The 24,383-nt window shown below is 33.5% G+C and overlaps 1 protein-coding gene across 3 annotated transcripts in view; it reads left to right on the forward strand.

The window, feature by feature from the left end:
* GRIA4 (glutamate ionotropic receptor AMPA type subunit 4) overlaps window positions 1-24,383 on the forward strand; it is a 432,139-nt gene that overhangs the window by 304,624 nt on the left and 103,132 nt on the right. For all 3 annotated transcript variants that reach the window (XM_032488229.1, XM_006186367.3, XM_032488231.1), the window contains one exon: window positions 3,240-3,293. In XM_032488229.1, the coding sequence (XP_032344120.1) occupies window positions 3,240-3,293 (54 nt within the window). The remainder of the gene's footprint in view (window positions 1-3,239; window positions 3,294-24,383) is intronic.

Here is a 24,383-nt window from a genome sequence, read left to right on the forward strand (position 1 = left end):
AACACATTCTTTGGAACTCTAAACAGACACGTGATCAACATTCTTTGTCTAGCTGCTTCCTCTGTGTCTTTTAAGAAGATAAAAAGAATGGAGATGCAGATCCTCTACTCCTGTATTTTTCTGTCTCTATGAAAGGCCATAATTAATGACTGCAACCAAGCCCTCACCCTAGGGCGTTGTTTTCTCTTAACAATTTGGCCAAACATACTTGTATGAAGGTAGTGCTATGTTACAGTCATATCTTTCACCTCAAGCTGTTTATTTTCCCTTTGTAGAAGAATAATTTCAGAAATACAGAGACATGAGGTTTGGTCTACATCCAAAATCAAATCACTTGGATTTGGGTTTTTTATGAGATAGTCTTCATTTTGGTTGTGATGAAAAACCACACCCATGACATTGTCAGTTTTACACAATCATAAAAAAAAAAAAAAAAAAAAAACCCAACTTAGACAAATGACCCTGTAGGTATAGGACACTTCACAATGGAGTATAAATTAGATTTTTTCACAAAGAAGTTCCCATTTAGTGGTGGATGCTTGGCAGAGGGACCGAGATCTGGCCTTACACCAGGCCACACTAGGTCAGGGTGGTGAGTGTTCAAAGGCAATGAGGCCTTGGCATTAGTTTGTCTGGCACATTTGTTTTTTCCCAGCCAGGATCTGGCTCAGCAAAAATGGTATGGTATTCCCTAGCCAGGCAATAAATCTTCAGAGCATTTTCCCTTGAGACCTCCAGTTTCCAGAATGTTGATGTATCTTAAGGTCTGCAGAGCGTTTTCTGCCAGAATTAATGACACTTCCAGTTCTTTGTGGTTGTGATAAGTCCTCACCTCTTGAAAATGTATTTCATCAGCTTTAGTTTATTATAGCTCTTTGCTAGGAAATCTAGAACTAAGAGTGATTTCTTCATGGAGATGCCTAGTGCAGAATTTCCACTGGTTGCACATTTTTTTTTAACATTTACAAGTGTTTACACTTTAAAATTAATTTAAAAGAAATCAGAGGTTATTGAGGACTGCCACATAGAAATTAGAAGCTGAGAGTGACAAGAAGAGGCAGGATGTGTATGGGGGCTTAAGGAGTATGTATAAAAGGCTAAAATAGCCACACCAGAGAAACGTTATAGTGAATCAGCAAGAAATAAATAATGGATTGCCAAGTGACAACAATCCCTGCTGAGGTCAAATATCACGAATCTTTAGTAAGACTCAGTAATATAATAGAGTATGAAGTTTTCCAAATGAGTACCACCCATCCTTGATAACTGTCTGTGACAAGCTTTACCTGAGATTCCCAGAGAATAAGAGGGCTACAGCCCGATCAGCTCATGCTAATCCACTCAGGCTTGCATTACCCAATAACATAATTAATTAAGCGGTTTATTTACCAAACTTTCTTTATACTCCTATCTATTCATTGTTTTGTTCTCATCTTTATGGTGAGACTGTAAAGGGAGGTTTTGTTTAAGGTAAATTATGTACTGCATAAATCTGGCAATATAAGATATGTAGAAATGCTATGAAAAACGTTACAAATGCATTGCTTACCTTCCAAGAAAGTAAAAGCTCTTCAGGGGCCAAGAAGGAAAGCAGACTGTGCTGAAAGAAGTTGTCAGATTGGGTAGCCTGACTGGGGATTTAATGCTCACCCAAGAATGGGAACTTTGGGCTCAGTCAAGGCAATCAGTTAGACCTTAGATCCCATTTGAAGGGCAACACCTCAATAAAACAGAAGAGTAGGGGGAAAATCTACCATTTATACACAGAGTCAACAAAATGTCTTCTGTCTTGGCCTGAGGTTAGTGTAGGGAGGGAGGTATCTTCTGTGAGAATTTGTCATCACAGCCTTCTTCAGGCAGATTGTAGTTCGAATTTATGCCACACACAGTCATCTGGGAATCTGGAAACTGAAAAAGTATCTAAAAGTGACCCTGAGGGTAGTGATACCAAGTTGTGGTTATCTGTTAGAAACAAACACGAAATATATTTGAAGGGATATTTATGGGATATTGGCTGAGGATTTCCCAGAATTGTTGACGTGCAATCCTCAGAGTCAAGAAGCACAACAAATCCTGAACAAAATAAACAAAAAGTGAAAATCCAAATTCATTGTAATGAAACTGCAGAACGTTTAATACAAAGAGAAGATCTTAGATGTAATCAAAAAGAAGAGATGAGCAGAGATTCCATTCTACAAATAGCCATGTATGAAAAACTCTTCTTTCCAGCACAATTCATTTATTCTAGGTTTAAAATAAAAGAGTCTTCCTGTGTTTCATACACAAGTCACTAATTTACAAATAATTATTTTTAGAAGACATTAAAATACTAAAAATAATTCAATCTTTCTTTAATGATGAAAGTACATGAAAATTTTATGTTATCTTTAAGGACACAGATGAGGCTGCAAAGCTGTTCATTAGTAACTGTCATTAGATTTTTCTCTTCTTAAAGGAATTTTCATTTTTATGAAATAAGATTTTTGATTTCTAATATAGAAATAAAGTTATTTTTTAAATCCCCTTTTTCTTAAAATTTGTTTCTAATTTCCTAAACACTCCTAAAAACATTCATAGAAAAAAAATGAATCTAGCAGAAAGAAAAGTCTCTTGATGTTGTTTTGTCCTTATTCTTTTTATTTAATAAAATATTTCTATACCCATCTGCAGTTGAGAATTAACTAAGTATTTTGTGGCCTCAGAGGTATCTAAAAGCAGAAATTAGGCCTTAAAAAATCTTAACTTGGTTTTCAGGACAACAATCCAATCGACTCACAGAAGATCATTCTCACCAGTTGGGTACACCCAGCAGTCTACCATGAATTTCTATAAATTACCAATAAATTTAAGTACATCTAAATTCTTTGAGCCAAAATAACTTCATTTCTTATGTTAAAGTATTCTTTTTTAGAAATATATATAAGCTATTGTTCATAGCACTGTCATTCTCTTTGAGGGGATTATAGCATAGTAGTTTTCTGAACAAAGTATTGTGAAATGATTGGTCATTTACACAATGTGACTGAAATTAGAGGGTTTTTTAAACTTCAACTATTTAATTTCTAATGTGGCTTATGAATTTGTTTTAATTAGGATAGATCGCTTTTATAAGAAAAACTTATCATTTTTTCATCATGTTTCTGCATGGAATTATGCTAGAATAGTTAAAATTGTTTCTGTTAATATAATCATTCAGTAAAGTTAAATTGGTTTTCTCATATTTCCTTATCTCTTTACAGATTGTGAGTGTTGGAAAGCATGTTAAAGGCTACCATTATATCATTGCAAACTTGGTAAGAACTCTTTATTTTCTATCTTTAATAAGAATTGCTCAGACAGTCAAGATTATTTTAACTGAGCCTTAAAATAAAGCTCTAATAAATTGTTACACTATATTAATTACTTACTGAGATTTTTATAACACATAGGATAATATTTTTATGTGGTGACAAAAAAAATAATCGATGATCAATCCAAGAAAGAAATGGAAAATTTTATTCAAGCCTTTAAGCCTATCTGAGGGTTATTACCCAGGAGACACTCTTTCAGAAAACTCTGAAGACTGTTCTGCCCATTAGAGGTCAAAGCACAAGTTTTTCTGCACAAGTTAGGGGTCAAAGCATAAGTTCTTGAGATAAAGGGTTTTGCATCAAAGTAACATACTGACAGTTTACACATTCCAACAAGGCCAGCAGTGGATCATTGTGACTTCTTACAGGACTGAGAAAGGAATGTCATCTCCCAACGCGTTATCTTGTTGGTAGAGGAGGAAACTGCTTTGTGTGGGGTGTGTGTGTGAGTAGGCATTCTTGTATCTTTTAAGGGGTTCTAATTAATCTGTTAATATACAATGTAGATGCACAATGCACACTGAAGGGGAGGAGGTAGTGGCTCAAGTAGTACAGAAAGTGTTATGTTATATTTCTCTTGTCTTGACTTAGAAACAATTTTATTCCATTAATTGCAATAATCATTATATTTTTAATTCAGTATATTTTGATGTAGATTAGCTAGCTTGATATCTATCAAAGTGACCTTTAAAGCTAATTATAATGTTTGTTTTACTATGATATTATTTGGCAAATTAAATAATGGCCTTTTCTCTGTGTATGGATAAAGACGGTCAATACTTAGGAGTATTAGAAGAATGACTGAAACTAGGGACTCATTATTTCTTAATTTTATGAAAACCAAGATTGAAGTGGCTATTTAAGGAAGCTTTTTTGACTGAGAGTAATCCAAATTTTTAATATCATGTCAATTTTTCACACATATAAATGGCTATTGAACAAGATACAGGCATTAGCATAAAATTCTTAAAGGTGTAAAGCAAGTCCTTTTACATTTCTTGGCAAGACTCAAGTATTTCTTGTTAACTTTGCAAGTATGGGCAAAAACTAACTATGCAGGGGGCCATACTTGTTTTTTTAGAGTACCATCTGCCCTAAGGGCTTGATCTCCATAGTTGTTTATCCTAAAGAAATCAGGAATGTGTTCTCCTTTTTCTTTCTTCCCCACCACGTATATCTTTGGTGAGGATCTTGTGCTCAAAGCAGGGAAAGAACCAAAGGCTGCATAAAAGATTCAAATTCATCCGGTCTTTTCATGTGGCAAGTGAGCCATCACACTTTGAGACAGGAATTTTTAGACTTTGGTGAACTACGTTTCACTATGGAGTTGAGATAATAAACTGTAAAGTCTTATTATATTGTGTTTCTTAAATAAAGTATAATTCTGTTAGTTAATATTATCATGAAAATACTGAGAAATTTTGACTTGTTTTTTCCATTGCTTTTAGCAGACCTATAGTATAGATATTTAATATTTAATATATTAAATATAAAAATATTAAATATATTAAATATAAAATAGTATATATTTAATATTAAATATATAAAAATATAAACCTGAAAGCAAATATATTCTGATATGAATCACTATAAGAGAAAAACAGAGATTTATTTATGTGACGTATAATGTCAATGACACGATATAAGGAGACTCTAGAAAATAGCGGGTTTTACTAACATCTATTCTTTCCAAACAATAGGTTTCAGAAGGAAAGAAAGACAATATGTTACAGACTATGATGCCAGAAAGGAATTGCTGACATTGACAAGCCAATACAAAATGAAAAAAATTAATAGTTGTAACACCCTAAAGGGTATAACAGCTAATATTAAACAGCTAGTAGATGGCAACATATTCCAGTTATCTATATAATGACTAAGTAACAATATATGAAGTAGAAAAGATTAGTTTAGTTGGAGGGATTAAAATGGAGACATAGGAAGCTTCTTAACTTCCTTCCTCCCACAAACACACATACAGAGCAATTCCCCAAAGAGAACTTGAGAAACTAGCTGAATGACTCCCACACATCAAGCAACCAAGAAAATACCCGCATAAAAATGGGTAGGAAAGACTGAGACACATTCTTTCCATAAACACTACTGCCTGGCACAGTGCCATACAATCAGGAGGGACCCCTCTAAGCCCAGTTTCTCCGTGAAAAGCAAAGGATTTGGAGCACACAATTAGCACCTGTTTTTAAGGCTGCCACTCAAGAGACATCCAGCCCCCTAAAAACAACTAGCTCTGAAAGCCAGTGGAGCATGCATCCACAAGACTCACATGCCTGTAGAAAACAAAGAAGCCATTCTTAACAGGCACATGAGCATCCACTGCACCTCTCCCCACAGGCCTATGCTCAAAGGGAGCAGACAAAAACACTCATCTGCCAGTCTTTCCCTGGGAAGGGACTGACTGTATACTTTACAGCCCACTATCTGAGAGTTCATCTTCAAAGGGTCTGACTGCACGCATCTAGGACTGGGCTTTGACCCTCCGTGGAGCACAAGGGAGACAATGGGCATTTCTGCCACCTTATCCCTCCAACCTGTAATAACTGTAAAACCAAGTTGCCAGCAGCATGTCTCTAGAAGAAGGTTGTACACATGCTTGGCACCTTCCTTTTGCTGCTGCTACCAACAGGCCAAGTGGATCTGATAGCCAACAGAACTTGCATTCGCAGTTCCACAGAACTGCAGCAAACAATAAAGCAGTTCTTAACAGGTGTGCATGAGAATACTCACCAAGGCTATCCCTTCAGGACTCATATAGAGGGAATAGGCAAAATGTCCACATTTCAGTCTTTCCCCAAAATGGGTTTGACTGCATACTTTACAAGCTGCTGCCTGAAGGTTAGGCTTATAATCAGTATGCCCATAGATGCTAACTGTGGTCCTCTCGTTTAGGACACTGACAGGTCTTGGCACACCTTCAACTACTGGGAAACACTAAGAACAAAGAAGGTGGCTTGGCCAATTACATAGGTCTGAGAGACAATAAGGAATTAAGTCCAGGCTGATTAACTATGTTTATCTCCTATACAAGACCAATCTATTTGGACTAGAAGAGGTGGCTATTTTATCTAATGTACAGAAACCAATCCAGAGAATCATGAAAATATGAAGAAACAGGGGAATATTTTCCAAACAAAAGGACAAGATAAATCTTCAGAAAAAAATTCTTAATGAAGTGGAGATAGTGATTTAGCCAATAGAGAGTTCAAAATAGCAATCATAAAAACGCTTACCAAGTTCTGGGGAATAATTCATGAACAAAATGAGAATTTCAACAAAAACACAGAAAATAGTAAAAAGTTCCAAACAGAAGTCACAGAGCTGAGGAATATAATAACTTAACTGAAATATTCAATAGAGGTGTTCAACAAAAGATTTGATTAAGTAGAAGAAAAGATCAGCTAACTTGAAAACATGGCAATGGAATTCATTCAATCAGAGAAAGTAAAAAGAATGAGAAAAAATGAAGATAGCTTAAGGGACTTATGATACACCATCAAATGGATCAATATATGCATCATAGAGGTCCCAGAAGGAGAAGAGAGAGAGAAAAGGTCAGAAAACAAGTACAAAGAAACAATGGTGGAAAATATTTCTACTCTGAAGAAATCCATATCCAATAAGACCAAAAAAATACCAAATAAGCTGAATGATACAATTAAAATTGCAAAAAATTAAAGACAAAGACATAGTTTTAAAAGCATCAAGGAAAAAAACAACTTGTTATGTGCAAGGGAACCACCACAAGACTATCAGTGTGTTTTTCAGCAGAAACTTTACAGGAAAAAAAGGAGTGGAACAATATGTTCAAAGAGCTGATAGGAAAAAATTGCCAACCAAGAATAATCTACTTGACAAAGTTGTCCCTCAGAATTGAAGGAGAGTGAAAGAGTTTTCTAACAAACAAAAGCTAAAAAAGTTGACCACCATAAGTGACTTTACAAGATATTTTAACATTTCAAGCTGAAATAAAAGGACGCAAATTAGTAACATGAAAACATAGGAAAGTATAAAACCCACTGGTAAAGGTAAATATACAGATAAATTCAGACTACTCCAACATTGTAATCATTTCTAAGTATGTGAGTAAATGTGGGTAAATCATTTCTAAGGTTAAAAGACAAAAGTATTGAAAATAATTATAACTACAGTAATTTCCTAATGGACACAGAATATAAAAAGATGTAAATTGTGACATCAAAAACATAAAAAGTGGGAAAGAATGTGTAAAACTGTAGAGTTATTGTATGTATTCAAAGTTTACTTGTTATCAGTTTAAAGTGGACCGTGACAATATGTAAGCCTCATGGAAATCACAAGGCAAAAACCTATAGTAGAAACATAAAAGAGGAAGAAAAAGGAACTAAAGCGTATCACTACAGAAAATCATCAAATCATAAAAGCCAAAAGCAAGAGTGGAAGAAAGGAATAATAGAACTACAAATCGTCTAGAGAACAATTAACAAAATGTCGATATTTATTATCAGTTTATACTGATAACTATTGAAATGTAAATGGGCTAAATCCTCCAATCAAAATGCATACAGTGGCTGAATGGATAAAGAAAGAAGACCCAATTATATGATGCCTACAAAAGAATCATTCCAGCTTTAAGGACATACACAGATGAAAGTAAAGGAATTGAAAAAAATAGCCCGTGCAAATGGAAACCAAGGAAAGAAGAAGAAGATAGACTTATGCCAGACCATATCAACTTTAAGCCAAAACTATTACCAGAGATGAAGATCATTGTATAATGATAAAGGGCCAATTCATCAATAGAATATAACATTTATGCACCCAACATGAGAGTACCTAAACATATAAAGCAAATATTAACAGTTTTGAAAAGGGAAATAGACAGCAATACTGTAACAGCATCATTACCACATTTTCAACAATGGATAAATCCTTGAACAGATTATCAGTAAGGAAGCATTGGACTTAAACTACCCATTAGACTACTTGGACCTAACAGACAAATACAGAATATTCCATCAAACTTCAGAGTATACATTCTTCTCAAGGGTATATGGAACATTCTTCAGAAGAGATCATATTATATAGGCCATAAAACCAGTCTTAAGCAATTTAAGAATATCAAAATTACATCAAGCATCTTTTCTGACCACAATGGTATGAAACTAAAATTCAGTTACAATAAAAAAAAACTAAAAACTCTACAAATATATGGAGATTAGCCAAATGCTCCTGACAACCAATGGGTCAAAGAAGAAATCGAGAGAAATCAAAAATTACCTTGAGACAAATGAAAATGGAGATGGAAACACCATACCAGAACATATGGAATATACCTAAAGCAATTCTAAAATAAAAGTTCATAGCAATGCCCACATTAGTATAAGATGTTCACATTAAATAAAAAGAGAGAACTAAAATAAACACCTCAGAGAAGTGAAAATATAAGAACAAACTAAGCTCAAAGTTAGGTGAAAGAAGGAAATAACAGAGTGGAGATAAATGAAATAGAGACTAAAAAGACAATAGAAAAGATCACTGAAGCTAATTCTTGGGAAAAATAAACAAAACTGATAAATCTTTGACTAGCCAAAACAAAAGATGGAAGATTTTAAATAATCAGAAAGGTAAGCAGATCCATTACAACTAACACCACACAAATACTAAAGATCATAAGAAACTTCTATGAACAATTATAGCAACAAATTAGATAACCAAGAAGAAATGGACAAATTCCTAGAAACATATGACCTACCAAGCATGAATTATAATTAAAAGGAAAATCTGAACTAACCAATAACTAGTAAGGAGTTTAAATCACTAGCCAAAACATTCCCCCACAGAAAAATGTCGGGACCATATGACTTCCTGGATAAATTCTACTAAACATTTAAAAGAAGAATAAATATCAAAACTTTTAAAATTATTCCAATAAATAGAAGCAGAGAGAACACTTCCAAACATATTTTACAAGGCCCACATTACACTGATACCAAAGCCAGACAAGGACACTATAAAAAAAACAAATTTCAGACTGATATCACTGTTGAATATTGATGCAAAAATCCTCCACAAAATACTAACAAAAAGAGTGAAAAATACATTAAAAGGACTATACTAAGGTTATACCAAGATCAAGAGGGATTTGCCCAGATATGCAGAGATGGTTCAGCATTGGCAAATCAATCAATGTGATGCCCCACATTAACAAAAGAATAAAAATCGTATGATCATCTCAATAAATGCAGGAAAAGCTTTTGATAAAATTTATGTCCTTTTATTGTAAAAACTCTCAAGAAATTGAGTATAGAAGAAACATATCTCATATAACAAACTCCATGTGTGACAAGCCTGCATCTAACATCATACCCAATGTTGAAAAGCTAAAAACTGTTCATTTGTTTTTAATTATTTTATTTTGTACCATTATTATTTTATTGTGGGGGGTTTACTAGGTTTGTTTGTTTGTTTATTTATGTATTTATTTATTTATTTATTTTTGGAGGAGGTACTGGGGATTGAACCCAAGGGCCTTGCATATGCTAAGCATGCACTCTACCACTTGAGCTATACCCTTCTCCATCAAAGCTGTTCATTTTTAAGATTAGGTACAAGACAAGGAAGTTCACTCTATCCACTATTTTTCAATATAGTACTGGAAGTCCTAGATGGAGCAATGGGACAATAAACAAACAAACAAACAAATAAATAAATAAATAAATAAATAAATAAATAAATAGCATTTCACTTGGAAAGGAAGAAGGAAAACTGTGTGTAGATGACATGATTGTATCTACAGAAAAATTCCACAAAAAAGGATTCCACCAAAAACTTATCAGAACTAATAAATGGCTTTATTAAATTTTCAGGATACAAAATTTGTATGCAAAACTTAGTTGTGTTTCTATACAATGACGACAAACTAGATAAATTCTGAATAGCTGGAGGCACTACATTTCCTAATTTCAAACTCTATCACAAAGCTATAATAATCAAAACACTATGGCACTGAAATAAAAACAGACTTATACCTAAATGGAACAGAAGTATAGAGCCCAGGAATAAACCCAAGCATACGTGGTCAGTTAACTTTCAACAAAGGAGCCAAGAATATACAATGGGGAAAGAATAATCTCTTCAATAAATGGTGTTGTACTAACTGAATATTCACATGCAAAAGAATAAAAATGGATTCATACTATACACAAAATGTTAACTCAAAAATGGATTACTGAAAATAAGATTTGAAACTATAAAACTCCTAGAAGAACAACTACGGGGTAATCCCCTTGACATTGGTCCTGGCAATGAGTTTTTGGACTTGATGCCAAAAACACAACAGACAAAAAGAACACTAAATAAGTGGGACTGCATCAAATGAAAAAGCTTATTCACAGCAAAAGAAATCATCAACAAGACAAAATGAAGATCTACTAAGTGTGAAAAAATATTGGCAAACCACATATCTAACAATGGGTTAATATCCAACAAATACTAGGAATTCCTACAACTCAATAACAAAAAACAAATAACTCAATTTTAAAATGGGCAAAGAGTCTGAGGAGACATTTTTGCAAAGAAGACAACCAAATGGCCAACAGTGATGATGCAATGCTCAGCATAAATAATTATCAGAGAAATGTAAATCAAAACCACAGAGAGATAGCACCTCACACTTGTTAGGGTGGCTATTATCTAAATTACAAAAGATAACAGATACTGGTGAGAAAGTAAAGAAATAGAAATACCTGCACACTGTTGGTGGGAATGTAAGTTGGTACAGCCACTATAGAGAACAGTATGAAAGTTCTTCTATAAATTTAAAATGGAACTACCATATGATCTAGCAATCCCAACTTCTGGGTATATGTCCAAAGGAAAAGAGATTATCTCAAAAAGATATCTGTACTCCCACGGTTATTGCAGCATTATTCACAATAGCTGAAGTATAAAAACAACCCATGTCCATCAATGGATAAATGGAAAAAAATATAATACACACACAGGAATATTATGCAGTCTTAACAAAAGAAAGAAATCCTGCCCTTTGTGACAACATGATTGAAACTAGAGGGTATTATGCTAAGTGAAATAAGATAGACAGTGTAAAACAAATACTGCATAGTATCACTTATATCAGGAATTTTAAATTGAAGTATAATTGATTTATAATGTTGTGTTAATTACAGGTGTACAGCACAGTGATTCAAGGATTTTTGCAGATTGTATTCCATTATAGGTTACTAAAACTTATTGAATATAATTCCGTATGCTATACAGTAAATCCTTGTTGCTTATCCATTTTATGTATAGTAGTTTATGCCTATTAATCCCATACTCCTAATTTGTTCCTTCTGCTTCCTTTTCCCCTTTGGTAACCATAAGATTATTTTCTATGTTTGTGAGTTCTTTTCTCTTTTGTATATAGTTTCATTTATTTTATTTTTAAGGTCATTAATATAAGTAATATCATATAGTACTTGTCTTTCTCTGATCTATTTCACTAACCATAATATTCTTTAACTCCATCCATGTTGCTGCTAATGGCAGTAATTCATTCTTTCTTATGGCTGAGTAATATTCCATTGTATATACATATGTGTCTATATATACACCACATCTTCTTAAACTAGTTGCCTGTTGATGGACATGTGGGTTGTTTCCATGTCTTGGTTATTGTAAATAATGATGTATGAACACTGGGGTGTGTGTATCTTTTCAGATTAGAGTTTTCATCTTTTCTGGGTATATGCCCAGGAGAAGAAATGCTGGATCATATGGTAGCTCTATTTTTAGTTTTTAAAAAACTCTTCATACTGTTTTCCATAGTGGCTGCAGCAGTTTGCATTCCTGCACTCTTTCCTCTACACCTTCTCCAGCATTTGTTATTTGTAGACATTTTGCTGATAGCCATTCTGATTGGTGTAAGGTAGTACCTCATTGTGATTTTGATGTGCATTTCTCTAATAATTAGCATATTGAGAATCTTTTCATGTATCTGTTGGCTATCTTTACATTTTCTTTGGAGAAATGTCTATTTAGGTCTTCTGCCCATTTTTTGATTGGGTTGTCTGGTTATTTTTAGATATTGAGTGATAAGAACTGTTTATATTTTGAATATTAACCCTTTCTGTCAGTTATATCATTTGCAAATATTTTCTCCCAGTCTATAGATGGTCTTTTCATTTTGTCAATGGTTTCTTTTGCTGTACAAAAGTTTTTAAGTTCAGCTGGGTCCCAAATGTTTATTTTTGCTTTTATTAATTTCCCTTTGGGAGACTGATCAAAGAAAAATTTTGCTATGATTTATGTCAAAGAATGTTTTGCCTGTGTTCTCTTCTAGGAGTTTGTGGTGGCATGTCCTACATGTAGGTCTCTACACCATTTGGAGTTTATTTTTGTCTATGGTGGGAGGGAGTGTTCTGATTTCATTCTTTCATATGGGGCTGTCCAGTTTTCCCAGCACCACTTGTTAAAGAGACTGTTCTCTATTGTATACTATTACTTTCTTTGTCATAGGTTAATCTGCTGTAGGTGTGTAAGTTTATTTTGGGGTTCTCTATTCTGTCCCATTGCTCTGTGTCTGTTTTTGTGCTAATACCACATTATTTAGATTACTGTAGCTTTGTAGTATAGTCTGAAGTCTGGAAGGATTGTACCTCCAGCATAGATCTTTTTCCTCAGGGTTGCTCTGGCAATTATGGGTATTTTATGTTTCCATATAAATTTTAGGATTATTTGTCCTAGTTCTGTGGAAAATGTCAGAGATATTTTGATAGTAATTGCATTAAATCTGTAGATTGCTTTGGGTAGTATGACCATTTTAACAATACTGATTCTGTTGATCCAAGAGCATTGGATATTATTCTATTCAATTTCAGGAAATGTTCAATTTCCTGTACCAATGTTTTATAGTTTTCATCATATGGATCTTTTATCTTCTTAGTGAAATTTATTCCTAGGTATTTTTGACATTGTTTTATATGAGATAGTCATTGTTAATGTAAAAAAAAGGCAATAAATTTCTGTAGATTCACCTTGTATCTTGTTACTTTTTTACTGAATTCATTTATTATGATATTTTTGTTTGGAGACTTTACAATTTTCTAAATAGTCTGTAAATAGTGACAGTTTTACCTCTTCCCTTCCAGTTTGGATACTTTTAATTTCTTTTTCTGGTCTGATTTCTGTAGCTATGATTACCAATACTGTGTTGAATAGAAGTGGTGACAGTGGGCATCCTCTCTTGATCCTAAATTTAGTGGGAAGGCTTTCAGCATTTCACCATTCAGTATTACGTTGGCTGTGGGTTTATTGTAAATGGCATTTATTGTGTTGAGATATGCTCCCTCTGTATCCACTTTAGTGAGAATTTTTATCATGAATAGGTGTTGAATTTTATCAAATGTTTTTTCTGCATCTATTGAGATGATCATGTGTTTTTTGTCTATTAATTGTGGTGTATCACACTGATTCATTTGCTTCTGTTGAACCATCCTTTCAACCCTGGAATGAATCCAAGTTGATTATGGTGTATGATCCTTTTTATGCATTGCTTGATTCAGTTTGCTAATATTTTGAGGATATTTGCATCTATATTCATCAAAGATATTGGCCAGTAATTTTCTTTTTTTGTAGTGACTTTGTCTGTTTGTTATCAGGGTGATGATGGCTTCATAGAATGACTTTAGGAGTGTTCCGTCTTCTTCAATTATTACTACATCCTTCTGCTGACTTTGGGTTTTGCTTATTCTTTTTCCAGTTCTCTTAAGTGATATGTTAGGTTGGTTGAGATTTTTCATGTTTACTGAAGAATGCCTGTATCATTATGAACTTCCCTCTTAGCACTGTTTTTGCTTGATCCCATAGATTTTGTAAAGTTGTGTTTTCATTTTCATTTTTCTAGAGGCATTCTCTGATTTCTTCTTTGATTTCATCATTGACCCATTGGTTTTTTTAGTAGCATTTTGCTTAGTCACCACTTCATTATTTTCCTGTTCTTTCTGTAGATGATTTCTAGTTTCATACAATTGTGGTCAGAAAAGAAGCTTGATATAATTTCTATCCTCTTAAATTTGTTGAGGCTTGTTTTGTGACCTAGCATTTTGTCTATCCTAGAGAAGGTTCCATGCACACTTGAAAAGAATATGCATTCTGGTTTCTTGGATGTAATGTCCTATAGATATCAATTAAGTCCAACTGGTTTATTGCATAATTTATTATCTCTATTGCATTATTGATTTTCAGTCTTGGTGACCTATCCACTGATGTCACTAGGGTGTTAAAATCTCCTACTAATATTGTACTATTGTCAATTTCTTCCTTTATGTCTGTTAGTATTTGCTTTATATATTTAGGTGCTCCTATTATGGGTGTGTATATGTTAACAATTGTAATATCCTCTTCTTGTATTGATCACTTTGTCATTATATAATGCCTTTTTGGCTTTCTTTATAGCCTTGTTTTAAGGCCTGTTTTGTCTGATATGAGTAATTCTACCCCCATTTTTATCATGTCCATTTATATGAAATATTTTTTCCATCTTTCACTTTCAGTCTGTGAGTGTCTTTTGCCCTGAAGTGAGTCTCTTAAAGGCTTGCTTGGTTCTTGTTTTTTTCTTTTTAACCAATCTGCCACTCTATGTGTTTTGATCAGAGTATTTTGTTTATTAAAATTTAAAGCAATTCTTGGCTGCCATTTTAATTCTTGTTTTACAGGGGTTTTTTGTAATTCTTCTTTGTTTATTTTTCCTTTTTGTTTTTCCTTTTGCCATTTGATGATTTTCTTTTGTAGTATGTTTAAGTTCCTTTTATTTTTTTATTTTTTGGTTTTTGCGGATCTATGGTACGTTTTTTATTTTTGTTTACCGTGGAGTTCAAATATGTTGACCCATACTATATCTATTTTTTTTCAAGCTGATAGCCATTTTGTTCATATATATTCTATAATATCTACATCTTTATACTCCTCTCTCCCAGGTTTTGAATTTTGATGTCATATTTTACACCTTTATGTTTATTCTCTTCTCCATGGCTGTAGCCACATTGTCAGGGGAGGGGGTTGCTGAAAGAAATAAGGCTTGTGCAATCACAGAGAACCTATGCACTGCCTATGTAGGCATCTGTGGTTCTACTCAGAATCAGCTCAAAGTCTCATCTCTTTCTGTGTTGTGTTTGTCCCCAATGTAGCACAAGTCTGTGGTGTGGATTGAGTGGGGCCAGTGGGTTCGCCCTGTTCAGATTGGAGATTGTGGTGAGGTGGCAGGCACCAATGCAAGACTCTCTCTGCTCTGACTGTTGGCAAGCCAGCTTGCATGCACTCCTCACAAGTACAGTTTAGTCTTCTCTAGCCCTTCTGTCTGTCCCAGCAATTCTTCCTGCAAGCAAAGTTCTTGTTTCCTCCTTGCAGGACTCTAGGACCAGAATGCCCATATTGTGGCTTGATCTACTTTCTCCCCAGGGTGAAGGTCTGCCCATGCAGAGCTTCTCTTCCATACAGATCCCTCCCAGGGGTGCAGGTCCTAATCTGATGCTCTTTTTTCCCTTCCTTCCAGTTATATGGAGATATTGCTTGCAACTTTAGTTTCCAGTTAGTTTTCAGGGAGAAATGTTCCACAGGTAATGTATTTTTGATGTGTTTGTAAAGTGGGAGGTGAGTTCCATGTCCTACTTCATCATCTTGATCCCAGTCTCTTACAAGCATGCTTTTTTATATAATTCAGGGACCTCCCTTATATAAACAAGGTTAATTCGCTGAAGAAGCTGACATTTTAAATTTGGTTAAGGAATGACACAGAAATATTGGCTTAATGGCTATTAAATTATTTTGCTGAAATACAGAAGGCAGATTCCATGTATTTAAATAAAGTAATATTCAACTTCATTATGATTAAGAGGATTCAAATAGTTTATAAATGCTCTTCAGTGTTATTCAAAATTGTTTTTTCATTATCTATAGGTTAAATTTATCTTCTTCGTTTAACTACAATTCAATCTCATGCATCCTTTTATCCTGATGAAATAGGAATAAACTGATGTTTTCTATGTTCCACTGAATCTCTTAGCCTTTACAATTATTGTAGTGCACTGAGATCTCTCCTCAGCCAGGCCAAAAGAAATGAGGATCCCTTCCCTTTTATTATTCAAACCTTTTGTTGCTGAGGATCCAAACAGACCCACTGTGACTTGATACCAAGTAAATAACATGAGCTGTGCCTGGTATCTAACTGGATGGATACCTCCTTTTTAAAAATTGAAGTATACTTTATTTACAATATTATAGGGTTTCAGCTATACAATATTCTCTTTCAATATTTTTACAGATTATACAACACTTAGGGTTATTATAAAGTACTGGCTATATTTCCTGTGCTGTACCATATGTTCTTATAGCTTATTTATTTCACACATAGTAGTTGGTACATTTTAAATCCCTACTCCTCTCTTGCCCCTCCCCACTTTCCTCACCCCACTGGTTTGTCTCCATATCTGAGTCTGCTTCTGTTTTGTTATACTCGTTCATTTATTCTTTTAGATTCCACAGAAAAGTGATAACCTACAGTATTTGTCTTTCTCTGTCTGACTTATTTCACTAAGCGTGTTCCCTTCATGTCCATCCATGTTGTTACAAATGGCAAGATTTAATTCTTTTTTGTGGATGAGTAACATTTCATATATATACACACCATATCTCCTTTATCCACATATGCTTATGGACACTTAGGTTGCTTCCGTATCACGGCTACTGCTGCTATGAACATTGGGGTTCATGTATGTTTTGAATTAGTGTTTCTATTTTCTTTGATATATAGCCAGGTGTCGAATTGCTGGATAATACTGTTGTTGTATTTTATATTTTTGAGCAATTTCCATACTGTTTTCCATAGTGGACACATTAATTTACATTCCCACCAGCAGTGAGGCACTGTTGCCTTTTATAAACATCCTTGCCAACATATGTCATTTGTGATCTTTTTTACAATAGCCATTCTGAGAGGTATGAGATGATATTTCCTTGTGATTTTGATTTGCATTTCTCTGATAATTAGTGATGTTGAAAATGTTTTCATGTACCTGTTGACCATACCTATGTCTTCTTTGGAAATATGTCTATTCAGGTCTTCTACCCATTTTTTAATTGAATTGTTTGGTTTTTTAGTATTGAGTTGTATGAGCTATCTATATACTTTGCATATTAATCTTTACTAGTCTTATCCTTCGCAATTATTTTCTTTCATTCTGTAGGTTGTTTTTGTTTTGTTGATGGTTTCCTTTTCTATGCAAAAGCTTTTAAGTTTCACTAGGTCTCATTTGTTTCTTTTTGCTTTTGTGTACTTTGCATTAGGAGACAGACCCAAACAAATATTGCTGTGATTTATGTCCATGAGTGTTCTACTTATGTTTTCTTTCAGTGGTTTTATGGCTTCTGGTCTTACCTTTAGGTCTTTCAATCAGTTTTGAGTTTGTTTTTGTATACAGCGTGAGAAAATATTCTATTATTTTGTACATGTAACTGTGCAGTTTTCCCAAGCACCATTGTTGAAGAGAGTATCTTTTTCCCATTTTATATGCTTGCCTCTTTTGTCAAAGATTAATTGACCATAAGTTTATGGATTTATTTCTGGGCTCTCTACTCTTCCATTGATCTATGTGTCTGTTTCTGTGCCAGTTCCATATTCTTTTGATTACTGTAGCTTTGTAGTCTAGTCTGAAATCAGGAAGCATGATACTTTCAGCTTTATTCTTTTATTTCATAGCTTTGGTTATTCAGTCTTTTGTGGTTCCATTAAATTTAAGGATTTTTTTTTTACTTCTGTAAATAATATTGTTGTATTTTGATATGGATTGTATTAAATTTGCTGATTGCACTGCCTAGTATGGTTATTTTAACAATATTAATTTTTCCAGTTCATGAATTTGGAATATCTTTTCATTGCCCTGTATCATCTTCCACTTCCTTCATCAGTATCTTATAGTTTTCTGAGTATAGGTGTTTCATGTCCTGGGTTAAGTTTATTCCTCAGTATTCTTTTCTTTTTATGTGTGTGATTTTAAACAGGATTGCTTGCTTGCTTTCTCCTTCTAAAAGCTCATTATTAGCATAAAGAAAAGCAACAGATTTATGTATATTAATCTTGCATTCTACAACTTTACTGAATCAGTTAATTACTTATAATATTGTTTATGATGTAGACTTTAGTGTTTTGTATATATGGTTTCATATCTACATGCAATGATGGGGTTTTTTTTTCCCTTCCAGTCTGGGTGCCTTTTGTTTCCTTTTTTGTCTGATTGCTCTGGTAGAGACCTCCAATATGTTAAATAGAAGTTGAGAATAGGCATCCTCGTTCAGTTCCTGATTTTAGAGGAAAAGCGTTCACCTTTTCACCACTGAGTATGTTATTTGTTCTTGTTTTGTCATATATGGCCTTTATTATTTTTAGATAAGTTATCTCTATGCCAACTTTATAAGAATGTTTATCACAAATGGATGCTGAAGTTTTCAAATTTTTTTTCTGGGCCTGTTGAGATGATCATGTGATTTTTATCCTTCCTTTTGTTAATGTGGTGTACCATATTGATTTATTAGTAAATATTAAATCATCTTTGCATCCCTGAAATAAATCTCACTTAATCATGGTGTATGACCCATGGTATATGATTTTATATAGCATTGAATTTACTTTACTAATATTTGTTGAGGATTTTTGCCTTTATATTCACCAAAGATACTGGTCTGTAACATTTTTTTTTTTTTTTTTTTTTTTTTTTTTTTTTTTTTGGTAATGCTACTGTCTGGCTTTGGTATCAGCATAATTGTGGTCTTGTAAAGTAAATTTCGATGTGTTCCCTACTCTTCAATTTTTTGGAATAGTTTGAGGAGGATAAGTATTAGCTCTTCTTTTTATGTTTGGTAAAATTCTCCTGTGACACCGTGTTTGTCCTGGACTTTTGTTTGCTGGGATTTTTTTTTTTTTTTTTTTTTGATTACTAATTCAACTTCACCACTAGTGATTGGTCTATTTATATTGTCTATTTCTTTCTGTGTCACTCTAGGAGGACTATATGTTTCTAGAAATTTATCCATATCTTCTAGGTTGTCCAATTTATTGATATATAACTGTTCATAGTATTCTCTCATGATTCTTTTGTCTCTTTGATATTAATTGTAAATTCTCCTCTTTCATTTCTTGTTTATTTGGGTCCTCTCTCTTTTTTTTTCTTGATAAAACTGTCTAAAGGCTTATCAGTTTTGTTTATCTTTTCAAAAATATCTCTTTGTTTTTTTAATATTTTCAATTATTTCTTGGGTCTCTATTTTATTTTTCTAACATTTTTTATTGATTTATAATCATTTTACAATGTTGTATCAAATTCCAGTGTTCAGCACAATTTTTCAGTCATACATGGACATATACATACTCATTGTCACATTTTTTTCTCTGTGAGCTACCATAACATTTTGTGTATATTTCCCTGTGCTATACAGTACAATCTTGTTTACCTATTCTACAATTTTGAAATTTCAGTCTATCCCTTCCCACCCTCCACCCCTCTGGCAATCATAAGTCTGTATTCTCTATCTATGAGTCTATTTCCATCCTGTATGCTTTGTTTTTGTTTGTTTGTTTGTTTGTTTGTTTGTTTTTGCTTTCATTTGTTTAGATTCCACATATGAGCGATCTCATATGATATTTTTCTTTCTCTTTCTGGCTTACTTCACTTAGAATGACATTCTCCAGGAGCATCCATGTCGCTGCAAATGGCATCTATTTTATTTATTACTCTCTATTCTTAGTTATTTCCTTCCTCTGTTAACTTTTGGCTCTATTTATTCTTTTTCTAATTCCTTAAGATGATAAGTTAGGTTGTTTATTTGAGATTTTTTCTTGTTTCTTGAGATAATCCTGTATAACTATAAACTTCCCTCTTATAGCTGCATTTGCTGTGTCCCATTTTGAAAATGTGTATTTTTATTTTCACTTGCCTTGAGGTTTTTTCTGATTTCCCCTTTGACTTCTTCATTTACTCATTGGTTTTTAGTAGCATATTATTTAGTCAACACATGTTTGTGGGTTTTTTGTCCTTTTTTTTTTTTTTTCCTGTAATTGATTTCAGGTTTCATACTGTTGTGGCCAGAAAAAATGCTTGATGTAACTTCTATACTCTTAAATTTGTTGAGGTTTGTTTTGTGGCCTAACTTGTGATCTGTTCTGGAGAAAGTCCCATGTGCACTTGAGAAGAATGTGCATTCTTCTGTTTAGAAATGAAATGTCCTGTAGAAAGCAATTAAGCCCAACTGGTCTACTGTGTAACATTCAGCCTCTGTTGCATTATTGATTTTCTGTCTGGTTGACCTGTCCATTGATGTAAGTGAGATGTTAAAGTCCCCTACTATTGTTGTGTTATTTTCAGTTTCTTCCTTTATGTCTATTAGTATTTTTTAATATAATTAGGTACTCCTATTTTAGTATATACACATATACATATATATGTTAACATGTTATATCCTCTTCTTGTATTAATTTCTTTATCATTACATAATGCTTATTTTTGTCTTTTCATATGGATTTTGTTGTAAACTCTACTTTGTCTGATATGAGTATTGATTATTATCCCAACTGTCTTGTCATTTCCTTTTGTCATGAAATATCTTTTCATCCCCTCACTTTCAGTCCATGTATGTCTTTAGAGCTGAAGAGAGTCTCTTATAAACAGCAAATATATGGGTCTTTTTTTTAATCAGCCATCCTTTTTCTTTTGATTGTAGCATTTAGTCCACTGACACTTAAAGTGAGTACTGATAGGTATGTACTTATTGCCATTTTGTCACTTGCATTTTGTATTTTGGGGTTTTTTTGGGTTTTTTTGGTGTGGGTTTTTTTTTTTTTTTTTTGCCTTGTCTGAGGTATTTTATATATATTTTTTATTGAAGTACAGTCAGTTTACAATGTTGTGTCAATTTCTGGTATACAGCACAATGCTTCAGTCATATAAGAACACACATATAAGATACTGACAGGCATATGTAGAATAGATAAACAAGATTATACTGTATAGCACAGGGAAATATATACAAGATCTTGTGGTAGCTCTTAGCAAAAAAAAATGTGACAATGAATATATGTATGTTCAAGTATAACTGAAAAATTGTGCTCTGCACTGGAATTTAACATAACATTGTAAAATGACTATAACTCAATTAAAAAATGTTAAAAAAAAAATAACACACATATACTCATTTTCATGTTCTTTTTCACCATAAGTTACTACTAAAAGATGTTGAATATAGTTCCCTGTGCTATACAGTATGAAATTGTTTTATATATATATATATATATAACAGTTAGTATCTGCAAATCTTGAACACCCAGTTTATCCCTTCCCACTCCCTTCCACACTGGTAACCATAAGTTTGTTTTCTATGTCCATGAATCTGTTTCTGTTTTGTAAACAAGCTCATTTGTCTTTTTTTTCACCCAATTCCACATATAAGTGATATCATGTGGTATTTTTCTTTCGTTTTCTGGTTTACTTCACTTAGAATGACAATCTCCAGGTCCATTCATGTTGCTGCAAATGGCATTATTTTTTATGGCTGAGTAGTATTCCACTATAAAAATGTACCATAGCTTCTTTATCCAGTCATCTGTCAAAACATATTTAGGTTGTTTACATGTCTTCACTATTGTATATAGTGCTGCTATGAACATTGGGGTACATGTAACTTTTTGAATTAAAGTTTCTCTGGATATATGCCCAGGAGTGGGATTGCTGGATCATATGGTTAGTCTGTTTTTAGTCTTTTGAGAAATCTCCATTCTGTTTTCCATAATTGTTGCACCAAACTACATTCCCACCAACAGTGTAGGAGGGTTCCCTTTTCTCCACACCCTCTCCAGCATTTATTGTTGGTGAACTTTTGAAGGATGGCCATTCTGACATGTGAGGTGATACCTCATTGTAGTTTTGATTTGCATTTCTCTGATAATTAGCAATATTGAGTATTTATATGTTTATATATTATGGAGTTTAAGCTCTTGTCAGTCTCATCTTTTGCAAATATTTTCTCCAATTCCATAGGTTGTCTTTTTGTTTTGCTTATGGTATCCTTTGCTGTGCAAAAGCAAGTAACTTTAATTAGATTCCATTTGTTTATTTTTGCTTTTATTTCTATTGCTTGAGTAGACTGCTCTAGGAGAACATTGCTGAGATTTATGTCAGATAATATTTTGCCTATGTTTTCTTCGAAGAGGTTTATAGTGTCTTGTCTTATGTTTAAGTCTTCAAGCCATTTTGAGTTTATTTTTGTGTATGGTGTAAGGGAGTATTCTAACTTCACTGACTGACATGCTGCTGTCCAGTTTTCCCAACACCATTTGCTGAAGAGACTGTCTTTATTCCATTGTATGTTCTTGCCACCTTGGTCAAAGATTAATTGACCAAAAGTTTGTGGGTTTATTTCTGTGCTCTCTATTCTGTTCCATTGAGCCATATGTCTGTTTTTGTACCAGTATCATGCTGTTTAGATTGTGGTAGCTCTGTAGTATTGTCTGAAGTCAGGGAGAGTTATTCATCTAGCTTCACTCTTTGTCTTCATTCTGGGTCTTTTGTGATTCCATGAAAATTTTAAGATTATTTGTTCTAGTTCTGTGAAAAATGTCCTGGGTAATTTGATAGGGATTGCATTAAATCTGTAGATTGCTCTGGGTAATATGACCAATTTAACAATATTAAGTCTTCCAATCTAAGAGCATGGGATATCTTCCATTTCTTTAAATCATCTTTAATTTCCTTATTCAATGTTTTGTAGTTCCCCATGTATTTCTTTGATTTCCTTGGTCAGATTTATTCCTAAGTATTTTATTTTTTGATGCAGTTTTAAAGGGGATTGTTTCTTTATTTGCCTTTTCTGGTATTTCATTGTTAGTGTAAAGAAATGCCACTGATTTCTCCATGTTAATCTTGTATCCTGCTACCTTGCCAATTTCCTTTATCACCTCTGATAGTCTTTGTGTGTAATCTTTAGGGTTTTCTATATATACTATGTCATCTGCATATAATTAAAAATTTACCTGTTCTATTTCAATTTGGATACCTTTAATTTCTTTTTCTTGTCTAATTGCTGTGGCTAGGACTTCCAAGACTATATTGAATAGACGCGGAGAGTGGGCATCCTTGTCTTATTCTAGATTTTAGCAGGAAGGCTTTCAGCTTTTCACCACTGAGTATTATGCTGGCTGTAGGTTTGTCATACATATTTTATTATGTTGAGATATGTTCCCTCTATACTCATTTTGGTTAGAGTTTTTATCCTAAATGGGTGTTGAATTTCATCAAATGCTTTTTCTCCGTCTACTGAGACAATCATGTGATTTTTGTCCTTTCTCTTGATGTGGTGTATCACGTTGATTGATCTGTGTATGTTGAACCATCCTTGTGTCCCTGGGATAAACCCAACTTGGTTGTGCTGTATAATCTTTTTTATGTGTTGTTGAATTCTGTTTGCTAATGTTTTGTTGAGGATTTTTGCATTTATGTTCATCAACAGTATTGGCTTGTAGTTTTCTTTTTTGGTGGTGTCTTTGTCTGGCTTTGATATCAGGGTGATGGTGGCTTCATAGAATGAGTTTGGGAATATTCCCTCCTATTCAGTCTTTTGGAAGAGATTGAGAAGGATTGGTATGAGTTCTTTTTATGTTTGATAGAATTCCCCAGTGAAACATCTGGTCCTGGACTTTTGTTTGCAGTGAAGTGTTTTATTGCTAATTCTATTTTACTTCCAGTCATTGGTCTGTTCAAATTATGTATTTCTTCTTGATTCAGTTTTGGCAGACTGTATGTTTCTGCTTGTTTTTATAGTTCTTCTCTGTTCTCTTCTTCTTCTTTTAGTTTTTTCCCTTGTGGTTTGATGATTTTCTTTTGTGTTTGCTGGTGTTCTGTTCTCTCTAGCTTCTATGTATCTACTGCAGATTTTGATTTGTGGTTACCATTGGGTACATACACATTGACCTATAAATATATCTACTTGTTTGAAACT

This window comes from Camelus ferus, chromosome 10 (genome assembly GCF_009834535.1).
Source record: "Camelus ferus isolate YT-003-E chromosome 10, BCGSAC_Cfer_1.0, whole genome shotgun sequence".
Taxonomy (NCBI): Eukaryota; Metazoa; Chordata; class Mammalia; order Artiodactyla; family Camelidae; genus Camelus; species Camelus ferus.